General features: G+C 39.8%; 1 protein-coding gene and 1 long non-coding RNA gene across 2 annotated transcripts; both read right to left on the minus strand.

Annotated features, from left to right (window-relative positions):
- Window positions 1-140: 140 nt before the first annotated feature.
- Window positions 141-2,311, minus strand: LOC131467250 (uncharacterized). Its single transcript, XR_009241484.1, has 2 exons — window positions 2,027-2,311; window positions 141-526 (listed from the first exon to the last, which is right to left on the minus strand). It is a non-coding gene; the product is annotated as an uncharacterized LOC131467250 (long non-coding RNA).
- Window positions 2,312-2,453: 142 nt separating this feature from the next.
- Window positions 2,454-16,631, minus strand: cep170ab (centrosomal protein 170Ab). Its single transcript, XM_058641424.1, has 19 exons — window positions 16,548-16,631; window positions 15,642-15,789; window positions 15,403-15,492; window positions 14,427-14,508; window positions 14,152-14,207; window positions 13,588-13,744; window positions 13,162-13,299; window positions 12,549-12,986; window positions 11,349-11,719; window positions 10,698-10,826; window positions 10,368-10,500; window positions 7,962-9,425; window positions 7,589-7,832; window positions 7,324-7,432; window positions 7,091-7,243; window positions 6,517-6,605; window positions 6,025-6,118; window positions 5,078-5,129; window positions 2,454-4,690 (listed from the first exon to the last, which is right to left on the minus strand). The coding sequence occupies exons 2-19, from the start codon at window positions 15,744-15,746 to the stop codon at window positions 4,440-4,442; spliced, it is 4,155 nt and encodes a 1,384-aa protein (XP_058497407.1). The 5' UTR covers window positions 15,747-15,789; window positions 16,548-16,631; the 3' UTR covers window positions 2,454-4,439.
- Between the last annotated feature and the right edge of the window lie 7,269 nt (window positions 16,632-23,900).

Consider the following 23,900-nt stretch of genomic DNA (forward strand, 5'->3'; position numbering starts at 1 on the left):
GTTGTGCATCACCTGGCCAATATTATAATATATTCATATTAATTTTTAATATGTCTACATAGGAGAATACACACATCATTTTAGTCAGAGAAGGGTTAGATTCATATCTCAGGAGGTGTAAAAAAAAAAGTAGAAGAAGCTGCACAGCACTGATATTCATATTTTATTTATATGCAATAAACTCCAGCAATTTGAGTGGGGGTAACGAAGCTATCAGGGGACGTGAACTTAATAAAGAATAAGTGCTAACAATTCACATGAACTGTTCCCAACGAGGTGGACACCCACAGGAGCGTGATGTGTACCAGCACATAAATGTTGCTCACAAGGGAGGAAAAACCCTGACACAGCTCTGAGGATTAAGAAACTGGAGCAGAATATCTGGAGACCATACTATTAGTAGAGCGGCGGCTCCAGCAGTGTGGCCTCTAAAAGCCAATTTGCCATGTGTACTTGCTGTGAGTGAGAGCAAGGGCAGACAGGGAGGACAGTGGTGGAGCGCTGATTGATGGCAGCTTGGTAAAGTCTGTGAAGGTGAAGAAGGGAAAACTTAACGTCTATAAAAACTTAACTTTTTATTAAAGCTAAGACTAATCAGGTTTGATCTCCTGTCTGATCTGATTTTGTCTGTTTTAAGGTCAAGTGTGTAACAGTGAGGAGAGTTTATTGGCAGGATTTGAACATAATGGTGACTAATCACTACAATGTAATTATTTGGTTTCCAGAGATTTAGAATTAGGATGTTAGAAAAATTAGAAGTATTAGACAGACAGACAGACGACTTTATTAATCCCTTTGGGAGGTTCCCTCGGGGAAATTAACAGCTCCAGCATCCATACACAGCACTGTTAAAAATAGAGAATAGAATAAAATAAGATAAGAATAAAAATAAAAATGAAAGTGACCCATGCTATATATATGTATGTATACCTACATACACACAACACATGTATATATATATACATACATACATACACAGATACATGCATACATACGCACACATACATACATATACATACACATATACATGCATACATACACATACATATATACACATACATACATACATACACACATATATACATATATATATATATATACACACACACACATAGGTACACAACACACACACACACAGGTACACAACACACACACATAGGTACACAACACACACACATAGGTACACAATGGGCCAAAATGTAAGATTTCTCTGAATATTTCGAGAATGAAGTCGTAATCTTTTGAGAATAAAGTTGTAATCTTTTGAGAATAAAGTTGTAATTTTTTGAGAATAAAGTCATAATCTTCTGAGAATAAAGTTATTATCTTATATAATTTAGACTGATACAATAAATAAAAAACAGGAATAGAAATGTAATACTTGCTAAATGCTTGCATGCTAAATTACAGCTTAACGCTCCTTTTCTTAAAAATGAACTGAACAGTGGACATACAAGTCCTCTTTAGAAAAATAGTCATGTATGCCACTATAACATTGTTCATGTAACTTACTGAAAGCTTAAACCAGATTTCACTAAAATGATTGCTTAAAAACACTCTTCTAAAAAGGAATATACATGTAAATGAAGCAGTGAACATAACTACATCCACTTTAGATAGTACTGTTCTGATAAGAGTCATTTAATACAGTTCAAGCTGTTTATCAAAGTTTGTGTGAGGGTGTGTGGTTGCTGCAATACAAGCACAACACAATACTGACTGATTAGAAAATAAAGCACAACTTAGACATAGAAATACACTGAGCTGTCCCGATAAAAACAGAAATACAGCTACATATAAACAACAGGGATTAGCAATGCAGATTAGCAACACAGCAACACAAACTTCTCTGATTATTGCTAGTTAGCAGCTAGCTCCACGTCACTCATTAGTGACTAATTACTCATCACACCACATAACTGATGGAAAAAAACAACTGACAGGTCGTCAAACAGACCCATGGACAAACATGGACAAACCCAAACACCAACAAAGTGCAACACACAAGCAAAACATTGCAACTCACGGCTTCATGGACGCACACACCACAGAGATCGTTCAGCAGACGCTCACTCTGAGCCGAGCGGCACGTCGACGGTGCGTTCAAGGACCTCAGCAGGGTGGGAATTCCCGTAAATGTACCGCGACGCAAAATTTCGGGGAAACCGGAAAAAAAACGTCGTGCAGTGAAATGAGAGAATCGTTAAGAACATTCGATAACGTTGGAGACGTACAATTCCGATGGAATCGGTCAGTTGTCAGTTCTCGATTCCCATCCCTACTCTCTGGTATGCGAGAGGGCCACCATAGTTCCCTGATGAATTTAGAAAAGTGAGGGGTGAGCGGAGGAGTCCTCTGTTTATTACTAGAATATGAAGTAAAAAACTGAAATACCCTAACATTTAACCACTGAAAGTTTTTTTGTTTTTTTTTTATAAAAAACTGTTGTCAAATTAAAAAGGCACAGGATTATCATGCGTTTTATTGGAAATGAGACACAGGTATTGCGAGGTCAACATTGAACCTAACATCATTACAAAGTAATAATGTAAAAACAAAAAAGTTCATACAAAACAGACAAAATAAGTCAACTTCTCCAAATCCTTGCACAGACCTAAAGAGAACGTAAAGTAGGTGCCGAGCACAAAAATGCAGTTATTCGTCTCTATTAAATTTCTTTTGGCTAAAATGACTTCAACAGTTCTGATCAGATTACATTCATGTGTAAACACTGGTATGAGGCAAGACATTAGGGAGTCATAACACCGTGCTTCCTACCATTGCATCGCTATAGTGGTTAAATGCAGCCGCAGGACTTAAAAGGAAGCCCCTGTCTATGCTGGTTCAAACACAACATTTTGTAAAAAGTAAACTGACGAACCATTTATCAACAGACAGTTGGCTTTACACCCTGTTTTGTTTTTGGTTGAGGACAAAAATGGGGGAAAGGAGCATCACGGGAACAGCGTGTCCTGGTCCCTCAGAGATGAGTGTTAACATCATTTCCACTTTGTAATGTGCAAAGTTTCACCTGTACCTCCAACTCCTATACACTGTGGCATCCCATAATGATTGTTTGATCCAGGGCACTTGTGACAAAATACATTTGGAAGCTACATTTGATATCACAGGGTCTATCTTTGATACACTGGTCTCAAATGACGTCACCAAAAAGGGAAAAAAGGCATGAATGGGATTTTTTTTTAAGCTATAATAAACATTTAAACAAGTACATACTGTACATACCCAGTTCTTTTCCCTATCAAAAAAGCACATGGCCTTTTCTGGAGGAAAATCATTACTGGGCTCTGTTTGGGGATTGCAACTGCAGCAGGCCAACAATATATATATATATTATATAAATAATTCTATGGAAAGATAAATAAAAAACAAAAAACAAAAAAAACACTTCACACACATATACACCTCTGATATATCCTTTTGACACAATTGCACATTTCTGGTTTGGACCTTCATATTAGTCTTAGGACTGTGATTTGTATTTAAATATTTGAAGTTCTGTGTGTAAACTGCAAGATCCTTTTTTAAGAGTTGGAGATAAGATTGAGTTTGGAAAATTGATTTTTAATATTACCTCCCTGTCATCTTTCACATCTATGGAAAAGCATGTGGGCCACATTTAAAAAATTAAATAAAGAAAGGGGAAAAAACCCCAGCATGAATTCTGAGATTAAAGTCTTAATTCTTTCTTAAATCTCAGAAGTATGACTTTTTTTTTTTACCAGAAAAAAGAATTCTGATATTAAAGTCAAAATTTTTCTGACGTTAAAGGAGGTCAGATTTCAGACTTTTTTTTCTCAGAATTCTGATTTTCTTTCATCTCAGAATTATGACTTTCATCTCAGAATTGATGCTGTTTTATTTACTTTTTCTTTCTTTCCATTCTTATCTTACCAAAAATAAGTACGGAAGAGTATTAGGTCACAGTAAATAAGTCTGATTTTCTTGTCAGAGAAATTTCTCTTTTCTGGTAAAATAAATAAATAACAGCATGAATTCTGAGATTAAAGTCAGAATTTCTCTGACATTAAAGAAAGTCAGAATTCGGACTTATTTACTGTGACCTAATACTCTTCCGTACACCACATCTGTCCATCTCTTAAATGAATAATCAGGATGAGCTGAAGATTAAATTAAAAAACGCATGGGTTACTGTATGTTATGTCATAGTTTCTTCATGAACTCACCAATTAATACTGTTTTAATATATAAATTCAGAGTGAGGACTGTAACGGTCCCACCACGATTCAGTTTAACTGACAGACAGGACAGTCAGTCTTTACCACAGGATAGGCACCACCTCCCTTCATCTCCACCTAAATCAAATCCTAAAAACCTCATATCAAGGTCTGCTCCAAGGGCTTCGGGGTATGTCTTAAATAAATAAAGGATGTATTCTGATTTATGTCCACACTGTGTCAGTTGTTAGTTATGGAGCTGTGTTGAAGCCCAGAGTCTCGCTCTGACACCTCTGCCTGGCCTGACAGTCCACAGGGTTCAGAGGTCAGTCCCTCAGGTCTGGAGGCTGAGAAGGTGCAGGTGGAGGCTTCAGACACTAAAGCTGCCTGCTGAGTCCCGAGGCTGAGCTTGTGGTCAGCCAGAGGACTGGTGATGCCCAGGATGGACAGGGCATCCAAGGTGCCGTCCGGATCCACCATTGTGTCGATGACTAGATCAAAAATAATAGCGATACCATCCATTAAAATGAGCATGTTTGGATTTCACTTGAGAGAAAAAATGATTGGTTAAGACCATAGACTGGGTACCAAAATGGACTTAGTCTTCCTAAATCCCTTCATAAGATAACGTGGAGTACACATTTTCCTGAAAATTTAGTCTGGATCACCAGTTTCAGATCTTCAATAAGAGAAGATGTACATTTTGGAAATTATGTTTTAATTTAATAGAAAATATAAGCAGGGTACATATGTGTGACTGACAGCTGGTATCATCCAATAGGAGCCTGGTTGCTGGTGACGTCTGTGAACTTCAGAATCAGAAGCCTGCTTCCACTTTATATTTTTTAATCTAAATCCTCAAAGGAAGGGTAGCTTACCTAGCAGTTGTCTTTCCACTCTCTTCAGGTCTTGAAGAACGGTTGAAATCTCCTGTTAAAATAACATAAATGAGAAATGAAGGCCGCTCTCTGGTGTGATTAAGCAAGTGAGCACACAAACTAATAAAACAAATAAACAAACATGATTCAGCTCTTCACTGCTGCAGGAACACGTTTGGAGCCGTACCTCGGTACTGCTTTATGATCCACGTGACTAGTGCTATCGAAATACATATCTCTTCACAGGTTCAAACGAGTTCAGACTGAGTTATGGTACAATTTATGGCGCTGCCACTGGGAGAGGCAAACAATTTGGGTGACTCTGACTTTTTACACCCACATAACAGCCCGCGAGTCTTTCTTCTTTGTCAAAGTATCAATATCTGCTTTGCTTTGCGCTCCAAAAATGTGTCTTGGATTTGATCCCCAGTCAGCCATATAATTCTGTAAGCACTCACTGTGATTGCTTCAGTAAGTAATCAGATATTGCCCGCTTTGTCGGAACGGATTTTGTGGCGATATTATTCTGTTTCTATGCAAATAAATCCACAAAGTACTTCTGATGTATTAAGTTGTCTTTTTGGATGAATTTACGCCAAAATACAGGGGAAAAAGAATAACCTTCCAGGACCCCAATAATTAAAATGCCTCACAATAAACTTCCCTGCATGGTTGTGGAGAGATTTAGTATTATTATTATTTAACAAGCCTCCAGTAACAAGACCATATTTAGTATCTTATCATATTTATTATCTTATTATCTGTCGGCTGCACAGTCAGCTGTGGAGCAGACAGGCCTGTAAATACATCATCCAATCATATTGAACAGACTAACTCTGACCCAGGCTGCAAGTGTGCATTTAAGTATTGATATGTTGTGTACTTCACCAGCCTGTAACATATAAAAACAGCCAGGGTAAGAACTTAGAAGTCGACATGTTCCTCACCTTGTTGGAGCTCTTGAGTAGTAAGGAGTCGTGCTCTGCCTGTAGTTTGATCTCAATCTCTTCCCATTTCCATTCTCTATCCTTAAAGAGGATCCTAGATGCCAGGCAGTTGCAAAAATAGATGAAAGTGAAAAGATATGTTGATATTTTTTTAATAATAGCTTCCCACTGTTTGACTGGTGCTCTTGGTCTCTGACTTAAAAATGATTTAATTCTGGCAGCGCGTGTGCAGAGTGTTGGACTGACAAAAGGCCTTTGAGTTGTTATTCTCTGAGGTATAATAGGATATGAAGCCGCTTGTCAGAGAAAACCTTTGTGATGTGCCACTCAGACTCTGCTAGTTGGCCTAGTTCCAACATGAAACAAACACAGATTTTTTAAACGATATACAGTGCAGTCCTATTTTGGCAACTCTACCTCTTACATTTGCCGTTTTCTTAGTTCACTATGTATTGTTACGTTACAATGACAGCGATGCGGCGCGGGGCTCACCTGATTTTGGAGGCTGTTTTGTCAACAGACTGACGTATCCTGGTTGACAGTTGAGTCACAGACGCCAACAGTAAACTGTCTAACACCGCCTGATGGATGATGTGAAGAAACACTTCAGTAATTACTGAGTAATGCAGATTGTATAACATTAAAGAGAAACTAGAGTGTGTAACAAGCTACTAGTAATTTTATGCAAATGATATCCATAATTATTAAAATATTAGTTCAGGTATTCGTGTGGTGAGAAGTGACACTAGTTGGAACAAAGGCACATACAAAGCTCCCTCTAGTGGCTCTCTGTCGTACAGACTCTTTGGCTACTGTACTATACAACTGTATACAGCTGACATCTTTAACCACTGTACATTACTGTACTAGGTTCTGTTTATATCCCTAATTTGTTGAATTAGTTATTTCACATTATTGCACAGATCACATTGGTTATAAGAATCAATAGAGAAAAACATCTAAAATCCACACTCTATTACAGCCTTATGCAGAATGCATATATATATATATATTTTTTTTTTTTTTTTAGTATGGATCAGTGCTGCATAGAGAAGTGCGGACTCACATCTTCTCTGTTCCATGTCTGGCGGCGGATGGAGCGGGAGCCGCGCCCACGGGAACCTTGGGGCCGGAGCTCCACAGAGCGCCCGTTTGATCCCAGAATGTTGCTGTCCTCTGTGGACGGACCGCCTGGATAATCAAACACAGTCTCCTCCAACTGAAACACAATTTAAACATCAGACATGTAAACTTTGTTCTCGTGAACAGTAGATGTTTCGTGTTCTGTGCTGAAAATACCAAAACTCCAGGATCGGTGGCTGCAGGGCTGACGGAGTCGATCTCTCCTGCCACATCATGGATTTCTCTGGCGAGCATGGCGAGGTCTTTGGCAAGGTCTTGACTAATCCTAATGAACAAACACAATATATATATATAAATGTGCAAAAACATGTCAAAATAAAAACATAAACGCTCCCAAACAATGTAAAAGTAGCGGAGGTGGTGTATTTAAATAGCGTTATCATGACTCATCACTCTCTCTCTCTACCTCTCACTTGTGTACCTGGCTATTTCCTCACTGTGTGCCGTCCAGTCTCTCATATACTCGTCCTGTTCCCTGGACTGCTGCTTCAGGGGCGTCAGGCCGGCAGGATGAGGAGTTGCCGGAGTGGAACCTCCCAGCTGGGCAACTCGAGTGGACAGAAACGGCTGTGTGTGGCCCTGCTTGGACATGTGGCGGTTAGAGCCATACTCGTCCTCTGAGGTGGAGGCATAGTCTACAGGGACACGCCGCCATCGAGTTCCAGCTAAAGGAAAGAGAGACAGTAGATTTTAGACATAAAAATATGAATTACTTACAGAGGAGTTTGGACAATCAAAAATGAAGTATATTGAGTGAACATAATTTCTTCATGAAGATACAATACTGTACTCACACGCAGAAGTGACATGTCCATATGTGGAGCTGCCTTTACTCTTGTCAGGCAGCTTGGAGGCGCTGTTCGCTCTGGCTCTTTGTCCAGACACTGAACCTGCATTGGATCCTCTCAGTCCTTGTCTGATAGCAAAATCTCCTGCCACACTCCGGGCCCCCAGACCTCTACTCCTTGTCACAGTTGCCTCTGAGTCACTCTGTGCTGATGGGGAGCCGACCCTCGGCCTCCTCGGCTGTGCCAAGGCCTCTATCCTGGACATCCCCCTTCTTGCCATCCCAGTCCTGGATGTGGAACTCGCTGTGGAGGCCTCCGATGCTACTGACATCCTGTCGAGATCAGCAGGTTCGGTGTCTGATGACTCCCCCAGGCGGGCTCGTCTCAGCAGGGATGCCCTGGTGGGCCTGGGCTTGGGGGCAATGGCAGTTTTACTGGTTGCAGAAGAGGCAGGAGCCTGGGTGATCTTAGCTCGACTCGACTTTGTGCTTGCGCCCACTGTTTGGGCTCTGGTGTGTGAGCTTCTAGAGCCCTGTGTGGAGGTGGGCTGTGAGTCTGAAAGGAGTGAGTTGGAGTTGACGTCATCATCAGTGAGATCCAGAGAAGTCCAGAGGCGGCTGGGTGGTGGAGGAACAGAAGTTCTGGTCTTAGACTTTCTTTCTTGGGTCTCTCTGGCCCCAGTAGGCCCCTTGCCGGAGGAGCACAGCACTGTTTTCTCCTTGTGCTGTCCTGCGAGGTTCCTGCGTCTCTGGACAACTTTCCTTGCGCCATCGGCCTGACTTACTGTACTTGTTGTGTCCACGTCTGACTCGGGAGACATTGATCCTTCGATGGACTGACTGGGTGGATCACCTTGATCTGAAACTGTGGTCTCTAAAAAGGCTTGCACAGCCTCAGAGTCCTTCTGCAGTATGACACTGTCAATGCCAGTCTCCCTACTCTGACTTCTGCTGCCTGTCAAGCCATCAATACGTGGTATTAGCTCAATGGGCACGTTGGAACTTGGCTTTTCCACAGTAAAACTCTCCTGCCTCAACAACGGTTTCCCACCACTTTCCCTGACCTTCTCGTCTTCCTTTTTCCTCCTCCGTGCCTCGTCCATTCTCCTCTCTCCGCTGGTCAGGGGACGAGGGGGAAGCTTGGTCAGCACACCTGACTGACTCGATCTCCCACCACCACTGTCCTGTGACTTGGCTGGTGAGGAGCGATGTGGGCTCCCACCATGACTGCTCATACCTCCTGTAGCATGTCCAGGCCTATCTTTCCCCCTCACCATCTTCTCTTCCTTGGTCTCTTTCTCCTGCAGCTCAGTGTCCTGTTTCTCGCCCATGTCTGTGCGCAGGCCCGAGCCTGGAGTCCTCCTTCCCAGGCTGAGCTCCTCACCAGGCAGCTGAGGTAAGGTTCTCCTCTTACGCTCTATGTAGCCTGAGGAGGCCAAGGAGGATGAGTGTCTGGACTCACTTATTTCAGCTGAAATAGGAGACAATTGATTGTGAGTAAAGAGAGTCCTTAGATAAATGCATTAGATATCAGTGGTTTGTGAGTAGAGGAGATGCACTGATTCACTTTCTACCACATGAACTAAGAGGTTTCACTTTATTCTTTGTATTCATAATATTCTTATCTTCATAATCCTCTGTGAATGTGTTCACCTCCCTCAAAACAACAGTATGCTAACAAGTGTACCTATAGGAGACAATAGTACACTATGTGAAGACATTTTAATGTGACGCCCCCTAAGTGAGACTTAATTAATTTTACACCATGTCATAGAGACAACTATGTGAATAGATTACACATTAATTTATCTACAGTGATCTTACATTTACCACTTTAGTCGAATGGTCTTATGAGTGAGGATGTACAGTAGTAAGTGAGTGTAATGCATTTGGTACAACTTTTCATTTGTACAAGAAGACTGAGTCAATTTTTCTCTTACCTTGTTTTGAATCCACACAATATTAAACTATCAATACATTAAAAAAGTGACTCAATTTAAATACTCTTGGAGGTTATTTTCTGATTTGCTGGCTTGGATTTGAGCTAATATCACAATTGTGCTGACAAATCAAAAATCAATGTTTCCAAGTTATTTCATTTCAGCTCTTGTTTCTTTGCTACTATGAGAATAAGTTTTCTGAGACATTTGAGGGTGTCATCATTTTGTTTTAACCTTTTGTGACAATTTATGGACTCTACAACGATTTACACAACTACTACTACTACTAAAAATAAAAATAATAACAAACTTTATTTGTATAGCACTTTTCTTAACAAATGTTGCAAAGTGCTTCACAGTCCAATCAAGCCTAATCAAATATTAATCAAACAAGAAAACAAGTAAAAATGAAACTAATCAATCGATGCAGCATAAGATTAATGAGCGTGCATGAGATTATTTTCTCTCAGTACCTCTGTCCTCTGCCACCATCATGTGACTCTCCCCTCCTGACCCCTCAGGGTCTGTCCTGATGTGACTGGCAGCCAGAGTAGCCCACTGCGAGACCCAGCGCGGGCCCCCCACCTGCAGCTCATCAGCCAGTACCTGGACAAAGACATCATAACCGATAGAAAGTGAGAAAATTATAGCATCTAAAAAGAGAGGCAGCAACTATGTGTTGCTTTTAAAACTCACTATAAAAGACAGAGTGCCATTTTTTCAGTTCAGCTAGCACCTTTTTTTTTTAGTTTTTTTTTATTGAATTAAAAAAAAAAAAAAAAAATGTGTTCAGCTGTTTGCACCTCTGTCTCAATGTGTCCAGCTTTTCCTCTGTCTCCTGCTCCAGACCTCTGAGAGGTGAATCCCTCTCTTTGGTCAGGACCTGCTAACCTCGACACACACACACCCTCCTGCTCATCCACACCAAACACCTGAAACACACACAAGCATAAGCATTCATGTAGCTATGGGGGACGGGCATTTCAAGTAAAAATGCTATTTGTATGTTCAATAGCATTATCTGTTTAACATCCCAAACCTCCATTCCCCCAACACATCCTGCCCTGCTGTCACACACAGGCCAAATATCTCTCCTCCACGAGGATGCAAAATTACAACATGGTCCAGCAGTGGCCTGCTTTCTTCAAACCAACAAACTTCACTGAAAGAAAAAGGCTTTAGTGTTTTAGCCCATTTCCATTTTACAGTTCTACAGTTTATATCAGTAGTATCAGTTTTAATTTTGTCCGAGGGCAAACTCTCCACTCCAAGAAAACATGATGAGATGCAAACGAGATGCATTCAAGAAACGTCTTAATTTCTTTCAGTTTTGTGTCTTTAATACAATTATGAATCGTCAAATTAACTGTATAATCTTATATTTATGTCCTTCCCAAGTATAAACTGACAGTGGGTATCTCACAACAAGTTATAAGAACTTTCCAAATCCCCACCTTGTCGATCATTTTCCTGGCCTCTTCCTCCTCATTGTCTCCGTTCTCCAGCTCTATGGTATAGGTCCCTCTGTCACTGTAATCGTCTCTGTGGAGATGGCTCTCCTCACGGCCACTCTGCTGGTGCGGAGCAGAGCCACGTCGCGTTTCCACAAATCCACTTGCCACCTTGGAAGTGTTCGTTTTGCGTCGACGCGCAGGGCTGTCCTCCTCTGCAAAGAGCCCCTCGGGTACGTTGGCACGACCCTCTCTGATCTTCATCCCCGCGCCGCCCCAAAGGCCCCACGCGTGCTCATCAAGTGCCGTGGCCCTGCGTTGCTCTCCAAGCGCATTCTCCGAATCACTCTGTGTGCCATCCTCGTGTTTACTTCCTGCCGTGGGAGTGGGAGCAGAAAGGCAGGTAATGGTCAGAAAGCACAAATTTACTGCTGCAAACCATCAATGGCCACTTGTTCAGGTAAACCTGTTCAACTACTTGTTAATGCAATCTAGTTAACCACTCATTAGTCACATGGCAGCAACTCAATGCATTTAGGCACATATGATGACATGATCAAGCTGACCCGCTGAGGTTATTGGTGCCTGGTGGGCGGGTGTTAATATTTCAGAAATGCTCAACCATCTCAAAGGTTTACAGAACATTTTCAAAAAAGAGAGAAAATGTCCTGTGAGCGGCAGTTCTTTGGAAAGAAAATGTCTTTTTGATGCTAGACGTCAGATGAAAATGGCCAGACTGCTACAAGACCATCTCTGAATGTGTCAAACCTTGAAGGAGATGGTCGACTACAGCAGCAGAAGATCATACAGCACACTTTAACCACATTTTCTCAGGTGCATTTGAGTATTTAGTAATGTTAATCTGTTAATCCAGGTGCAAATATTCACAGTTAAGTGTAAAGTATTGAAATAATAGGTGTTGGCATATCTACTGCATTCAAATGAGCTATTTTAGTCCATGTTTTCATCAGTGGTGCACTCTTTCATCACTCGAGGCTCACTGACTCCCATTTTTTTTAAAACACAGGCAGTAACAGACCACGCCCCTCACTGCTCTGCACTCTCCCTCCCTCCTCCTCTCTCTCACTCACAGGTCTCAGCCCAATTCTTTGGCATTTTTCAAAATTCAGTTCAGGTTTAGACACACTTTAAGGTTAGTCCCCATCATACCTAAAGAAGTGGGTCATGAGTGTGTATATGCACCTTTAAGACTCTTCAGTTGTACAGGAACATCACTCTTCACACTTTCCCCGTCGTCCTCGGCAACCGTCTCTTTAAGAGCCAGTGGCAGCTCGTTTTGGGCCAACCAATCGGCGACTTTGACCTCGGCCGCGACCATGGCCGTCTGCAGTGGGCTCAGCTCCTCCCCCACAGGTCGTTTAGGACGTGGCCTGGTCTCTGGCCCCACTTTCGCCATTCGGTCTTTGACGGAGCCTTTGCTCGACGCCCCGGGGTCAAACTCAATTGTGAAGGAGGCGTGGCCATGAGCAGCCTCTGCCGCCGCAGAAGAACCAGCCTCTTGTTCTCGTGTTGGCGCCTCACTGCTTACTTTACTCGCTGAGGTATTATCCTTGGTTGGGATCTCAAAGTAGCTCGGCTCCTGACTGGAGGTTCCTTGTACAGCAGAGTTTGGGAACTCACCTAAAGCAGATAATAAATGGCATTTACAAACATAGAACATATTAAAAAGTGGTAGTTTTGAAGTTGGAGGGCTGAATATCCACTGTGGCGACCCCCCAGTAGCTTTTTCACTGCCTCAGGTACATACATACCTTTTAGCATCTTTATCTCTTTAATCTCCATGCAGTATTCATACCTGTTTCAGGTTTTTCTCTCCTGCGGTCTGAGTTCTTCTCCTCTGGCCTCCCTGGGTGCTGGTGGTCAGCGCCTCCATCTCCCCACCACGCAGGCTGACCATAGAGGGGGGTGCCCCTGTGCAACAGCGCTATATCCACTGGCAAACACAAGAGGATAGAAGATGGATTGCTTTATCTATGATGTATTACAAAACTGTGGAAAATGACATTGTGATTAGTTTGGTGAGTCTGAGCAGCTTAAAACCCAGATAGTTTGTTTAGGAAGAAACAGAAATACCTGATATTTAAGTTAAATAACATTGAATAAGTTTGACAGTTTGTTAAATCCATTTGACAGCTGACATCAACACCATATCCAAACAATCACTCAGCAAAACACATGACCATAAACCTTCTTATAGCAACCAGTGGATTTTGAGCTTCACCTGCTGTCTTGTCCTCAGCTCTGCCGGCCTCAGTGGGTTTCGCGGTGGCCGCCTCACACACCGCTGCCTCTGCAGGTGGTCTGACCTCTGGTTTAGTCGCTCCTGCTTCCGGAGGCTTCCGTTTGTTGAGCTGAAGCTGGCTGCTGAGTTTCTCATGCTGATGGAGGAGAAAAGAGCGAGGAGAGTTTACACTGGCGACGTCAACGGCTGCGAGATCAATAACAAAAAACGACCCTGTATTACGGTGAATAACTGTGAGATGTACAGAATACGTTCCTTTATTTTTACCATGCTGACACTTTATTCAGGCCACTGAGATGAGATATATGAAATCCTGTCTTTGCTGCAGCTTTCTGGGCATGCGGCGTGTTATGATGAAACAGCACAATCATCTTTCTTAAAAAGTGAGCTTCGCCCAGATCAGCAGAACTTTTTGCTCTTGTTGACTACAATACACCCTTTAAAGATATAAAGTAATCTTATCTTTAATCTGAATCAACCCTGACAGTTAGAATAAGAAGTTCAGCGAGAGGTTTTCTTGCTGCATGCACTGTACAGACTGACCTTGAGGGCCTCCTCGGGAATATGCAGCTCTCCTCGCACCACGGTGAACAGGTTGGTATGTGAGGCAGGTTAAGGTAAAAAAGAGTGTGAGCACTTTGCAGGGACACAGAAACATGCTCCGACGGCTTCATCTATTATGCAGTGGGCAACGAGTGCAACGAGCATTCACGGTTATTTAAGATAACAGCTAAAGTTACGGCACAGTGTCCGTGTTCACTGACCTTACACCGCTTGTCACTGGGTTTGACCAACAATACAAGACCACATTTGAAGGATATCGTATCCAAACCTCAGTTTGTCGTCGATTGTCAGCGTGACGTAGATTTGCTCCTGTATTCGGACATCATTGACAAATGTCTGCAAACAAAAAGCAGAGTGTGACAGTGTAAACTAAATATGTTTTTATATTTTTTTTAAAAACAGAACAGGATAGAGTTGCTGTTACTTAACCAGTAATTAGATTATTAAAGTAGTTGTGTTTTCAGCCATGTTTGTCTGTTTGTGAGCAGCATAACTCAAAAACTAAAAGGACATATTTTGATGGAATAATCTGGGGTGTAGATTATGACCCAAGGAAGATAATTATTAGATGTTGGTGTTGATCTAGACATGGATCCAGATTCAGGATGATTTACAACAATTGCTGGACTAACATCATGGGAAAGTGAGAGAATGTGGTGGAGGTTTTCACTCTCTGAGCTTTCTCTAGTTTAAATAAGGATTAACTTCAGAATAGTTTCACAAAACTCTCATATGGTGGCCATGCGGTCACTGAGGCACTCTTCGTGCCCCCCATGCTACACAGGCCTTGATATTTTCTCCTCTTAATGCGATTTAAACGTAAATGATGGGAATCAAGCCCACAGTCCTCACCTTGAGAAGTTCAACTGATACCGATATCAGGCTGAGACTTTGACTTAGAATTAAAGTTACCGCACTTTAAGTGTGACATTTTGTCTTTCTGTAACTATCCTTCCACCACAGCTGAGGAAAGGAAAGGAAAAGAAACAAAAAGAAAGGAAAGGAAAGGACAGAGCACTTGTTCTGTTAAAATCAAACTGCTGAAGCTTGATTTTAGAATTTATTCTACAGCAAAACAAGGCCTGGTTTTGTTCCCCGTCAGTTTCACTAGAATCTTTTACTTTTTTTTTTACTTCTAAACACGAATGACATTTTAATATAAGGTTAGTTTGAGTTTAACAACCATGATGCCCATTATTAAGTCAGGGATAACTAACTAAACACACTCACCCCATTCAAGCTGCCCAGGTCCTTGACCTTGTGTTCGTCTGTGTTTGGCTCGTAGTTGATGACAGCATGCTGCTTGTCCACACTGCGGGACTAAATCACACAGAATCCAGTCAATCATTTCAATCCATGCTACTAATCTGTAGCACTTTAAAACAGTGTAATCCAGCCGGATGAAGAATGACAGCTCACTGCGTGTGTGTGTGTGTGTGTGTGTATCCAGTGGAGTTACAGTAGTGTACCTGCAGCATGAGTTCGCAGTCATCTCTCCCCACGAAGATCATCTCCCTGGGGAGACGATGACGTGTCCCCCCGCCGCTCACCAGGAACCAGGACGTCAGACTCATCTCTGCCTCACGAGCGTAGATCTATGGCTGTTGATGCATCCTGCTGAAAACAGGGGTAGCATTAGACTGCGCTGTCATCCATCCCAACACAAATAGAGAACAACAGATGTTGTTGTTCTCTATTTGTGTTGGGATGGATGCTGCAGCCACCACAGTCTCCTGAAGCACTTTGGAAAGGGAGGAGTAAGAAAAGGAGTCCTTGATTTGTTACACACTGACTGCATGGCAGGTGAGATTGACTATACAGATACAGATAGATGCTTTACTATTTTTTTTTTTATGTTTTTTGTAAAACAGTAAATTCATTGATAATGATAATAATTCTATTTTAACATTAAAAATATCAGTTTGATGAAAGAGCTTCTACATACTGGTGTATTAACCATCACAGACATGTAAAAAAGGGCAACTGTGGCTTTGGGTGGTGGTCGAATACATTTGTGAAGCACTGTATTTATACAGAACATAGGTGGTTCATGACCTATATACTGACTAGTGTGCTCTACTTTGTACCTTCAGAGGAAAAGAGAGGCGACGTGTGTGTTGTTTCTTTGTCGTTAACAATCTGCAGTCTTTTTACACACTGGACCTTTAAGAGTCATTTATAAAGATACATTTTTACAGTGTTCGCAGGTGTGAATGAGGCTTACGGCCTCATACAAACACATTAGTTCCACATCTGTGCCTGTCCGCGTGTCATACGCCACAGCGGCTATTTTGGGCATCACCGGAGGACACTGACATGCTGTAATGCAGCAGAAAAACATGAAAGGAGAGCCACGAGAGTAAAAGTCCACTCACAGCTCAAACAAGTCAGAGCATCCTACTGAATTTCAAAATTGAATTCAGTCGGCAGAGTCGTGTTGCTCCGTCACCGACTCCAAGGCCACTGTAAAAAAAAAAAGAGGAGAAATCAGATATTTACTGTGACTCACTGAAGGAGGAAATAAGAATGACTGAGGGGAAATGATTCAAAACGGTGTCAGAATGACAGTGATATTGATACACAGGAAGTCGCACAGAGACTCACAGAGAGCAGTGATTCCCAGAGACTGGATTGGAACCTTCAGTTGTTTTTTAGGTCGCTTAAATAAATGTGCATATTTCTTTTTTTCCAGCATTCTGCTTAAGATTGATCAAAGAATCCTTTATCGAGCATGTACTGTAACTCTCTCGCAACTGGAACCTTTAGAATGAAAAGAGTTACTATACTGGATGGTACAAGGTTTATGGTCATGTAGATTGCAGTCTTCAGCTGATTGAATCAAAAATAATAATTGTCAAACTTATTCATCTTTTTAAAATGTCAAGTATTTCTGTTTCTTTCTAAACAGAATATCTGGGTTTTAAACTGTCGTCCCTTCTCCACCCTAATAAAATTAATCTGGAGCCGCAATTTAAAATTAAGATAATATCATGTATAAAGTTTTTTTTATACATACTGTATTTACTATATTTAAAGAACTACAGTTTGTCACATTTATGAAATCTGAGAGCTACAAAACGAAAGAAGACTGTTCACATTTCATTGCTGTTTATACCAAATACGTGGATCCAGGACACCAAATGTGTACGTCTTCATGTACACATGACTTCATTTATGGCTTTCGGGAAGGATTTCCAACACTGCATTTGACGTAGACTTTGGATGTGACGCACACAAATATCAAAACACTTTCATTTAAGCCATTATCTCTATAAAAAAAAGTGTGTTAAATAAAAATAACACATGCGATTTCACATGTTTTTTCTACAAAGCTACAAGGAGCCACTGCAGAGGGGCCGAAGAGCCACATGAGGCTCTAGAACCGCAGGTTGCAGACCCCTGCCCTAAACCTTTACCCATCGCATTTACATGCCTAAACAAATTTGTAACTAACGCTTAACCCAACAAAAGCCATTTGAAGTAGTGAGTACCTGCTAAAATGTCTGCACAACAATATGAATCAAAAATGTGTCCTAATGAAGACACACACACACACACACACACACACACACAGGCCAGGCTGAAGCAGTCGATAAGAGAAGCTGATACAGACATTAGTTATTCCCTCATATGGTTTTCATGCACTTATAGTTCGATTCCATGCACACATATACCATGTCACTGGGGAGACTTGGCCCAGTTTGCACCATCAGCACACAGGTATTGCCGAGTCATGCTCTGAAGAAGCCATGGATGAATTAGTGGGATTTAATTACACCACACTTTGTCATATCCGGGCTTCCTGTTTGTGCATCAATGAGACTTGACAGCCTTGTCATCTCTCTCCCAGTGTAGATGGAGAGATGGCTGTGCTTGTGGTTAACCCTTCCTGGTCCAGATTTCCACTGACTGCACACACACACACACCATCTCTCTCACACACACACACACACACACACATATACAGTGAAATAATAAGCAGTGCAAATGACAGCAAATGAACTGTGTGTGCACGCGAGCTGCGGCTGCTCCTGGGCTTGACAGTGGGCCAATGACAGAGCCTGGAAATTAGCCCATCATCTTAGGCCACGGCGGAGTCCAGCGTTTATCGTGCAGCCATTAAATAACCACACAGTCCCTCTGATGTCATTTAATGATATTATTATTATTATTATTATTATTATTGCAGTGATGATAAAAAAAGAAGATTCTACCTCGCCACAGTGTATCCTTTCTGCCGTGGATGATGATCTGTCACGTGAAGCGTAAAGATCCTAAACGCTCAGCAGGACATCACTGTTCATCTTCATCGCTGTGTGACAACAAACACATACACACACAGCTTTACAACCATCACCGTCACGCGCTGCTGTAAATTAGGTTAAGGACGCTGTCTGTCTGCAGCCAAACACACACACACACACACACATAGAGAGAAAGAGCCTGGGTTTGTCGCACAAACACAGTGATGCTTATTTCCACCACCACCACCATCATCATCAGAGGAAGAGGAGGAGGAGGAGGCAGCCGCAGCAGCACAGAACACTGCCCCATTCTTCAAGAACAAACAAACAAACAAAGGCATAAATAAACAATCACTGACCAGGCGCGATCATCGGCCGTGAAACAGCATATCCGCTGTGTGTGAGGAGGACTGAGGACACTGAGCCGCTGCTGCTGCTGCTGCCCAGCCCTGATCCTGCTGCACTGCTGCGTCTTGGTCTCACGGTGGCGCTGTGTGCTCATACAGCAGAAGAGATCACAGTGCATTATATAACAGTAATGTAATGGTACAGTGACAACAAAACGTAGTGAGTGAGTTAGAAAGTGGTTGTGCATATACAAATGACACCCAAATTACTTTATATATTCAAACTATCATTCCAGATATTCACACTTTCATTCCGAATATTCAAACTATCATTCCAAATATTCACACTTTCATTCCGAATATTCAAACTATCATTCCAGATATTCACACTTTAATTCCGAATATTTAAACTATCATTCCAGATATTCACACTTTCATTCCGAATATTCAAACTATCATTCCAAATATTCACACTTTAATTCCGAATATTCAAACAATCATTCCAGATATTCACACTTTCATTCCAAATATTCACACTTTCATTCCGAATATTCAAACTATCATTCCAAATATTCAAACTATCATTCCAGATATTCAAACTGTCATTCCAAATATTCACACTTTCATTCCAAATATTCAAACTTTCATTCCAAATATTCAAACTATCATTCCAAATATTCAAACTATCATTCCAAATATTCAAACTGTCATTCCAAATATTCAAACTATCATTCCAAATATTCAAACTATCATTCCAAATATTCAAACTATTATTCCATATATTCAAGCTTTCATTCCAAATATTCAAACTATCATTCCAAATATTCAAACTTTCATTCCAAATATTCAAACTATCATTCCAAATATTCAAACTGTCATTCCAAATATTCACACTTTCATTCCGAATATTTAAACTATCATTCCAGATATTCACACTTTCATTCCGAATATTCAAACTATCATTCCAAATATTCACACTTTAATTCCGAATATTCAAACAATCATTCCAGATATTCACACTTTCATTCCAAATATTCACACTTTCATTCCGAATATTCAAACTATCATTCCAAATATTCAAACTATCATTCCAGATATTCAAACTGTCATTCCAAATATTCACACTTTCATTCCAAATATTCAAACTATCATTCCAAATATTCAAACTATCATTCCAAATATTCAAACTGTCATTCCAAATATTCAAACTATCATTCCAAATATTCAAACTATCATTCCAAATATTCAAACTATTATTCCAAATATTCAAACTTTCATTCCAAATATTCAAACTATCATTCCAAATATTCAAACTTTCATTCCAAATATTCAAACTATTATTCCAAATATTCAAACTTTCATTCCAAATATTCAAACTATCATTCAAAATATTCAAACTATCATTCCAAATATTCAAACTATCATTCCAAATATTCAAACTTTCATTCCAAATATTCAAACTATCATTCCAAATATTCAAACTTTCATTCCAAATATTCAAACTATCATTCCAAATATTCAAACTATCATTCCAAATATTCAAACTTTCATTCCAAATATTCAAACTATTATTCCAAATATTCAAACTTTCATTCCAAATATTCAAACTATCATTCCAAATATTCAAACTTTCATTCCAAATTTTCAAACTATCATTCCAAATATTCAAACTTTCATTCCAAATATTCAAACTATTATTCCAAATATTCAAACTTTCATTCCAAATATTCAAACTATCATTCAAAATATTCAAACTATCATTCCAAATATTCAAACTATCATTCCAAATATTCAAACTTTCATTCCAAATATTCAAACTATCATTCCAAATATTCAAACTTTCATTCCAAATATTCAAACTATCATTCCAAATATTCAAACTATCATTCCAAATATTCAAACTTTCATTCCAAATATTCAAACTATTATTCCAAATATTCAAACTGTCATTCCAAATATTCAAACTATTATTCCAAATATTCAAACTTTCATTCCAAATATTCAAACTATCATTCCGAATATTCAAACTATCATTCCAAATATTCAAACTATCATTCCAAATATTCAAACTTTCATTCCGAATATTCACACTATCATTCCAAATATTCAAACTTTCATTCCAAATATTCACACTATCATTCCAAATATTCAAACTTTCATTCCAAATATTCAAACTTTCATTCCAAATATTCAAACTTTCATTCCAAATATTCAATGACTGAGAAGTGTCCAAACGTTTGACTGGTTCAGTACAGAGCAGCAGCCCCATTTTGAACCATTAGATGGCGCCACAGCATTGAGTTATGAGCTCAGATAAAGAGTTACTGAGCCTGATCAATAAAATTCAGAGGCTTTTAAATGGCACCAACACTATCACCAGCACTTCAGTTTCAATAAACTGTCAATGAAAGCAAAGCAAACTAGACATGAATGTTACTGAAGTCCTAGATGTTAACGATCTGCACTGGAAATAACAGCTGACTGTTGTTGATGTGGCCTCATCTGTATGAAATTAAATCTCCCATAGTCCACGGTCAGTGACTAATCTGGCTCTGACTCAGTGTGGTGCAGACTCACATGAAAACAAACAGATATTTAAAAAAAAGAAGAAAATGTCCCTCTGTTGAGATATTGTAGACATTTATGTAAATCATGTAATTACAACACGGAGACCCAGGTGAGATCCTGTACCTTCAGGCTCCTACTGACTTTCATTGTATTAAGGCCAGACGTTCCATTACACAGACTATCATTTAAAGTGCCGTCACACTTCATCGGTGCATTAATCCACACTGGTGGAGCGCTGCCGTTTTTTTCTTTTTTTTCACTTCAAGGCTTTAATGTAAAATAAACATCACGCTTTGTGGCTGCAGCCAAAAATGTGATCAGAGGCTTGTAGGAGGAGTAATATTTCAACACCGTTCAAATGACTTTGGTCATAATTATTTACTTTTTGCCCGTAATTTGAAATAGATATTTTTTTGTCCGGCTGCGTGTGATTGTAAATCTGGAGAACAAAGTGTCTACGCTGCTGTAAAAGACCTTTAGCACAGTAAACTGAACATATATGACACATCACACAATAATCATCACTACAGTAAGTATAATAAACTAAACGGCTGCACAATAGGTTGTGGAGAAAAACAACAATAACATTTAAATATTAAATTAATGTTCATATTTAGACATTAGCTTTGAAAACCAAAGCCATTTAACTGTCTGCATGTTTAATTCAAGTTCAGTAAAACCACACTTTACTTTGAATACAACAATGCAAATGATTGCTAGGGCAATTTTGTGATTTTACTGCCCTCCAAGGTTAAAAAAAACAGACAAAGGTGACACTAGTTTGGAGTAAATAACACAATAATGGTTTTAACGGGGTGGGTAAAGTTCTACATAAGGAGGAATTTAAGGTGAATTTAAACAGATGCATTGTTCACACATAACGTTACTTCTTAACGTCATGCTTTTGTCACCACATCATCATAACAGTACTGATTCATTTTAAATATAAGTAAATCTTTCTTAAGTTGGCTGTACGCGTTTTATCCTTCATTATTCTGATGTTAGAGATGTTAAAAACTTTTACAGCCTAACAATCAATCAGTCTGATTGATTGTCTATTTAAACGTTAGATTTGGACGACATTATATGAGGATGTGGGTAATGGAAAGAAAGAATAATTAGATTTTCTTAAGAATCTGGATTCTGGATCTGAATACAAGCGCTTACCTTGTAACAGTTGGGGAGTGAGCGGCCCTGGCCGAGGTTTTCTGCTCTACTTTCTCTAGTTTTGGTGAATTCAACAAACTGAATGTTTTTATTTATTTATTTATGACATGCTCAAGACCCCCTCCAGTAAAAGGTGAACCAGACACCACTCAACAAATAAAACTAATACACAAAGAAACAAATGTGTCTTCAATCATTTTCTCATCAAGTCTAAGATAGAGCCAGTTGAAAACTCAGAAAACAAGTCCTTTAAATGTTTTGTTAAAGGTGTACACGTCTTTTCTTCCCTTTCACTGATTCCCATCTTGTCATCATGTCAGCCTCTAAATAAGCTGGTGTATCTGCAGTTCCAGCAGGACATGAGTATCTTACTAGGGCTGGACGCTTTAAAAGATTCAAAACATATGAATATAATGTGACACTCTGATGTACAGTAGGATGTAATGTTTTATCTCAGATGTGTAAAATGTTGAGTGTGTTTGTTGTCGTTTTCTGTCCATAAAAAAAAGTTTTAAACCACAATTTACAGCATTGTTTCATTGTTTTCTTCAAATAACACTCAAGTGCAAATTAATGATGAATCATCTGACATTTATCTGTCTATAAAGTCAAGTTAACTTACTGTGCTCACCACTGTGCGCAGTGTTGACTTTGATGATAAAATACTGGCAGAAATGGAACAGATATAATAATCACAAAAAGAAAAAAAAGAAAAGAAAAAAGAATACTACTACTACTAATAATAATACACATATTGAACGGGTACTGCACTAGTTATTATAATTATCCATATGCATCATACAGTATCGACTGATTTGAAAGGTTTTTATTGTGATAACCTTTATGGCCTCATCAGCTGCCATGAGTTATTATTCACTCTCTTAAATTGTCACTCTTATTATTATTTCAATAAAGATCAATACACGTATATATACATATATTTTCACTATATATACACATAGTGAAAATAGTGAGGCATCCCCGAGGTCTGAAACAGAAGAACACACAACAAACATGTTGTTCATATAAATGTTAAGAGAAAGAGATATATTTTTTAAAAAACAAGCAAACATTATTTTGTTCTTTTGACATATGGAGATCATTTCACTTAAATCTTAGACCCTGGACCACCAACTATAATTAAATCAATTAACATAACCAAACAATAATAAAATCATAAGACATTCTCAAAAACTACAATAGTTTTTACACATAATAACATTTTTTTTGTACCAGCCTCCTTTGATAACTCTCTCTCTCTCTCTCTCTCTCTCTCCTCCTTAGCCCAGCCCCCTTGATCTCTTTCGTCCATTGGTGTCTTTGGTGTGTGCCCCCCGCCCCCCCCCCCCCCCTCCACCCCCTCAAAGCACCCTCCCCTTCCATAGGTATAGTATAATGAGTG

This window comes from Solea solea, chromosome 10 (genome assembly GCF_958295425.1).
Source record: "Solea solea chromosome 10, fSolSol10.1, whole genome shotgun sequence".
Lineage (NCBI taxonomy): Eukaryota > Metazoa > Chordata > Actinopteri > Pleuronectiformes > Soleidae > Solea > Solea solea.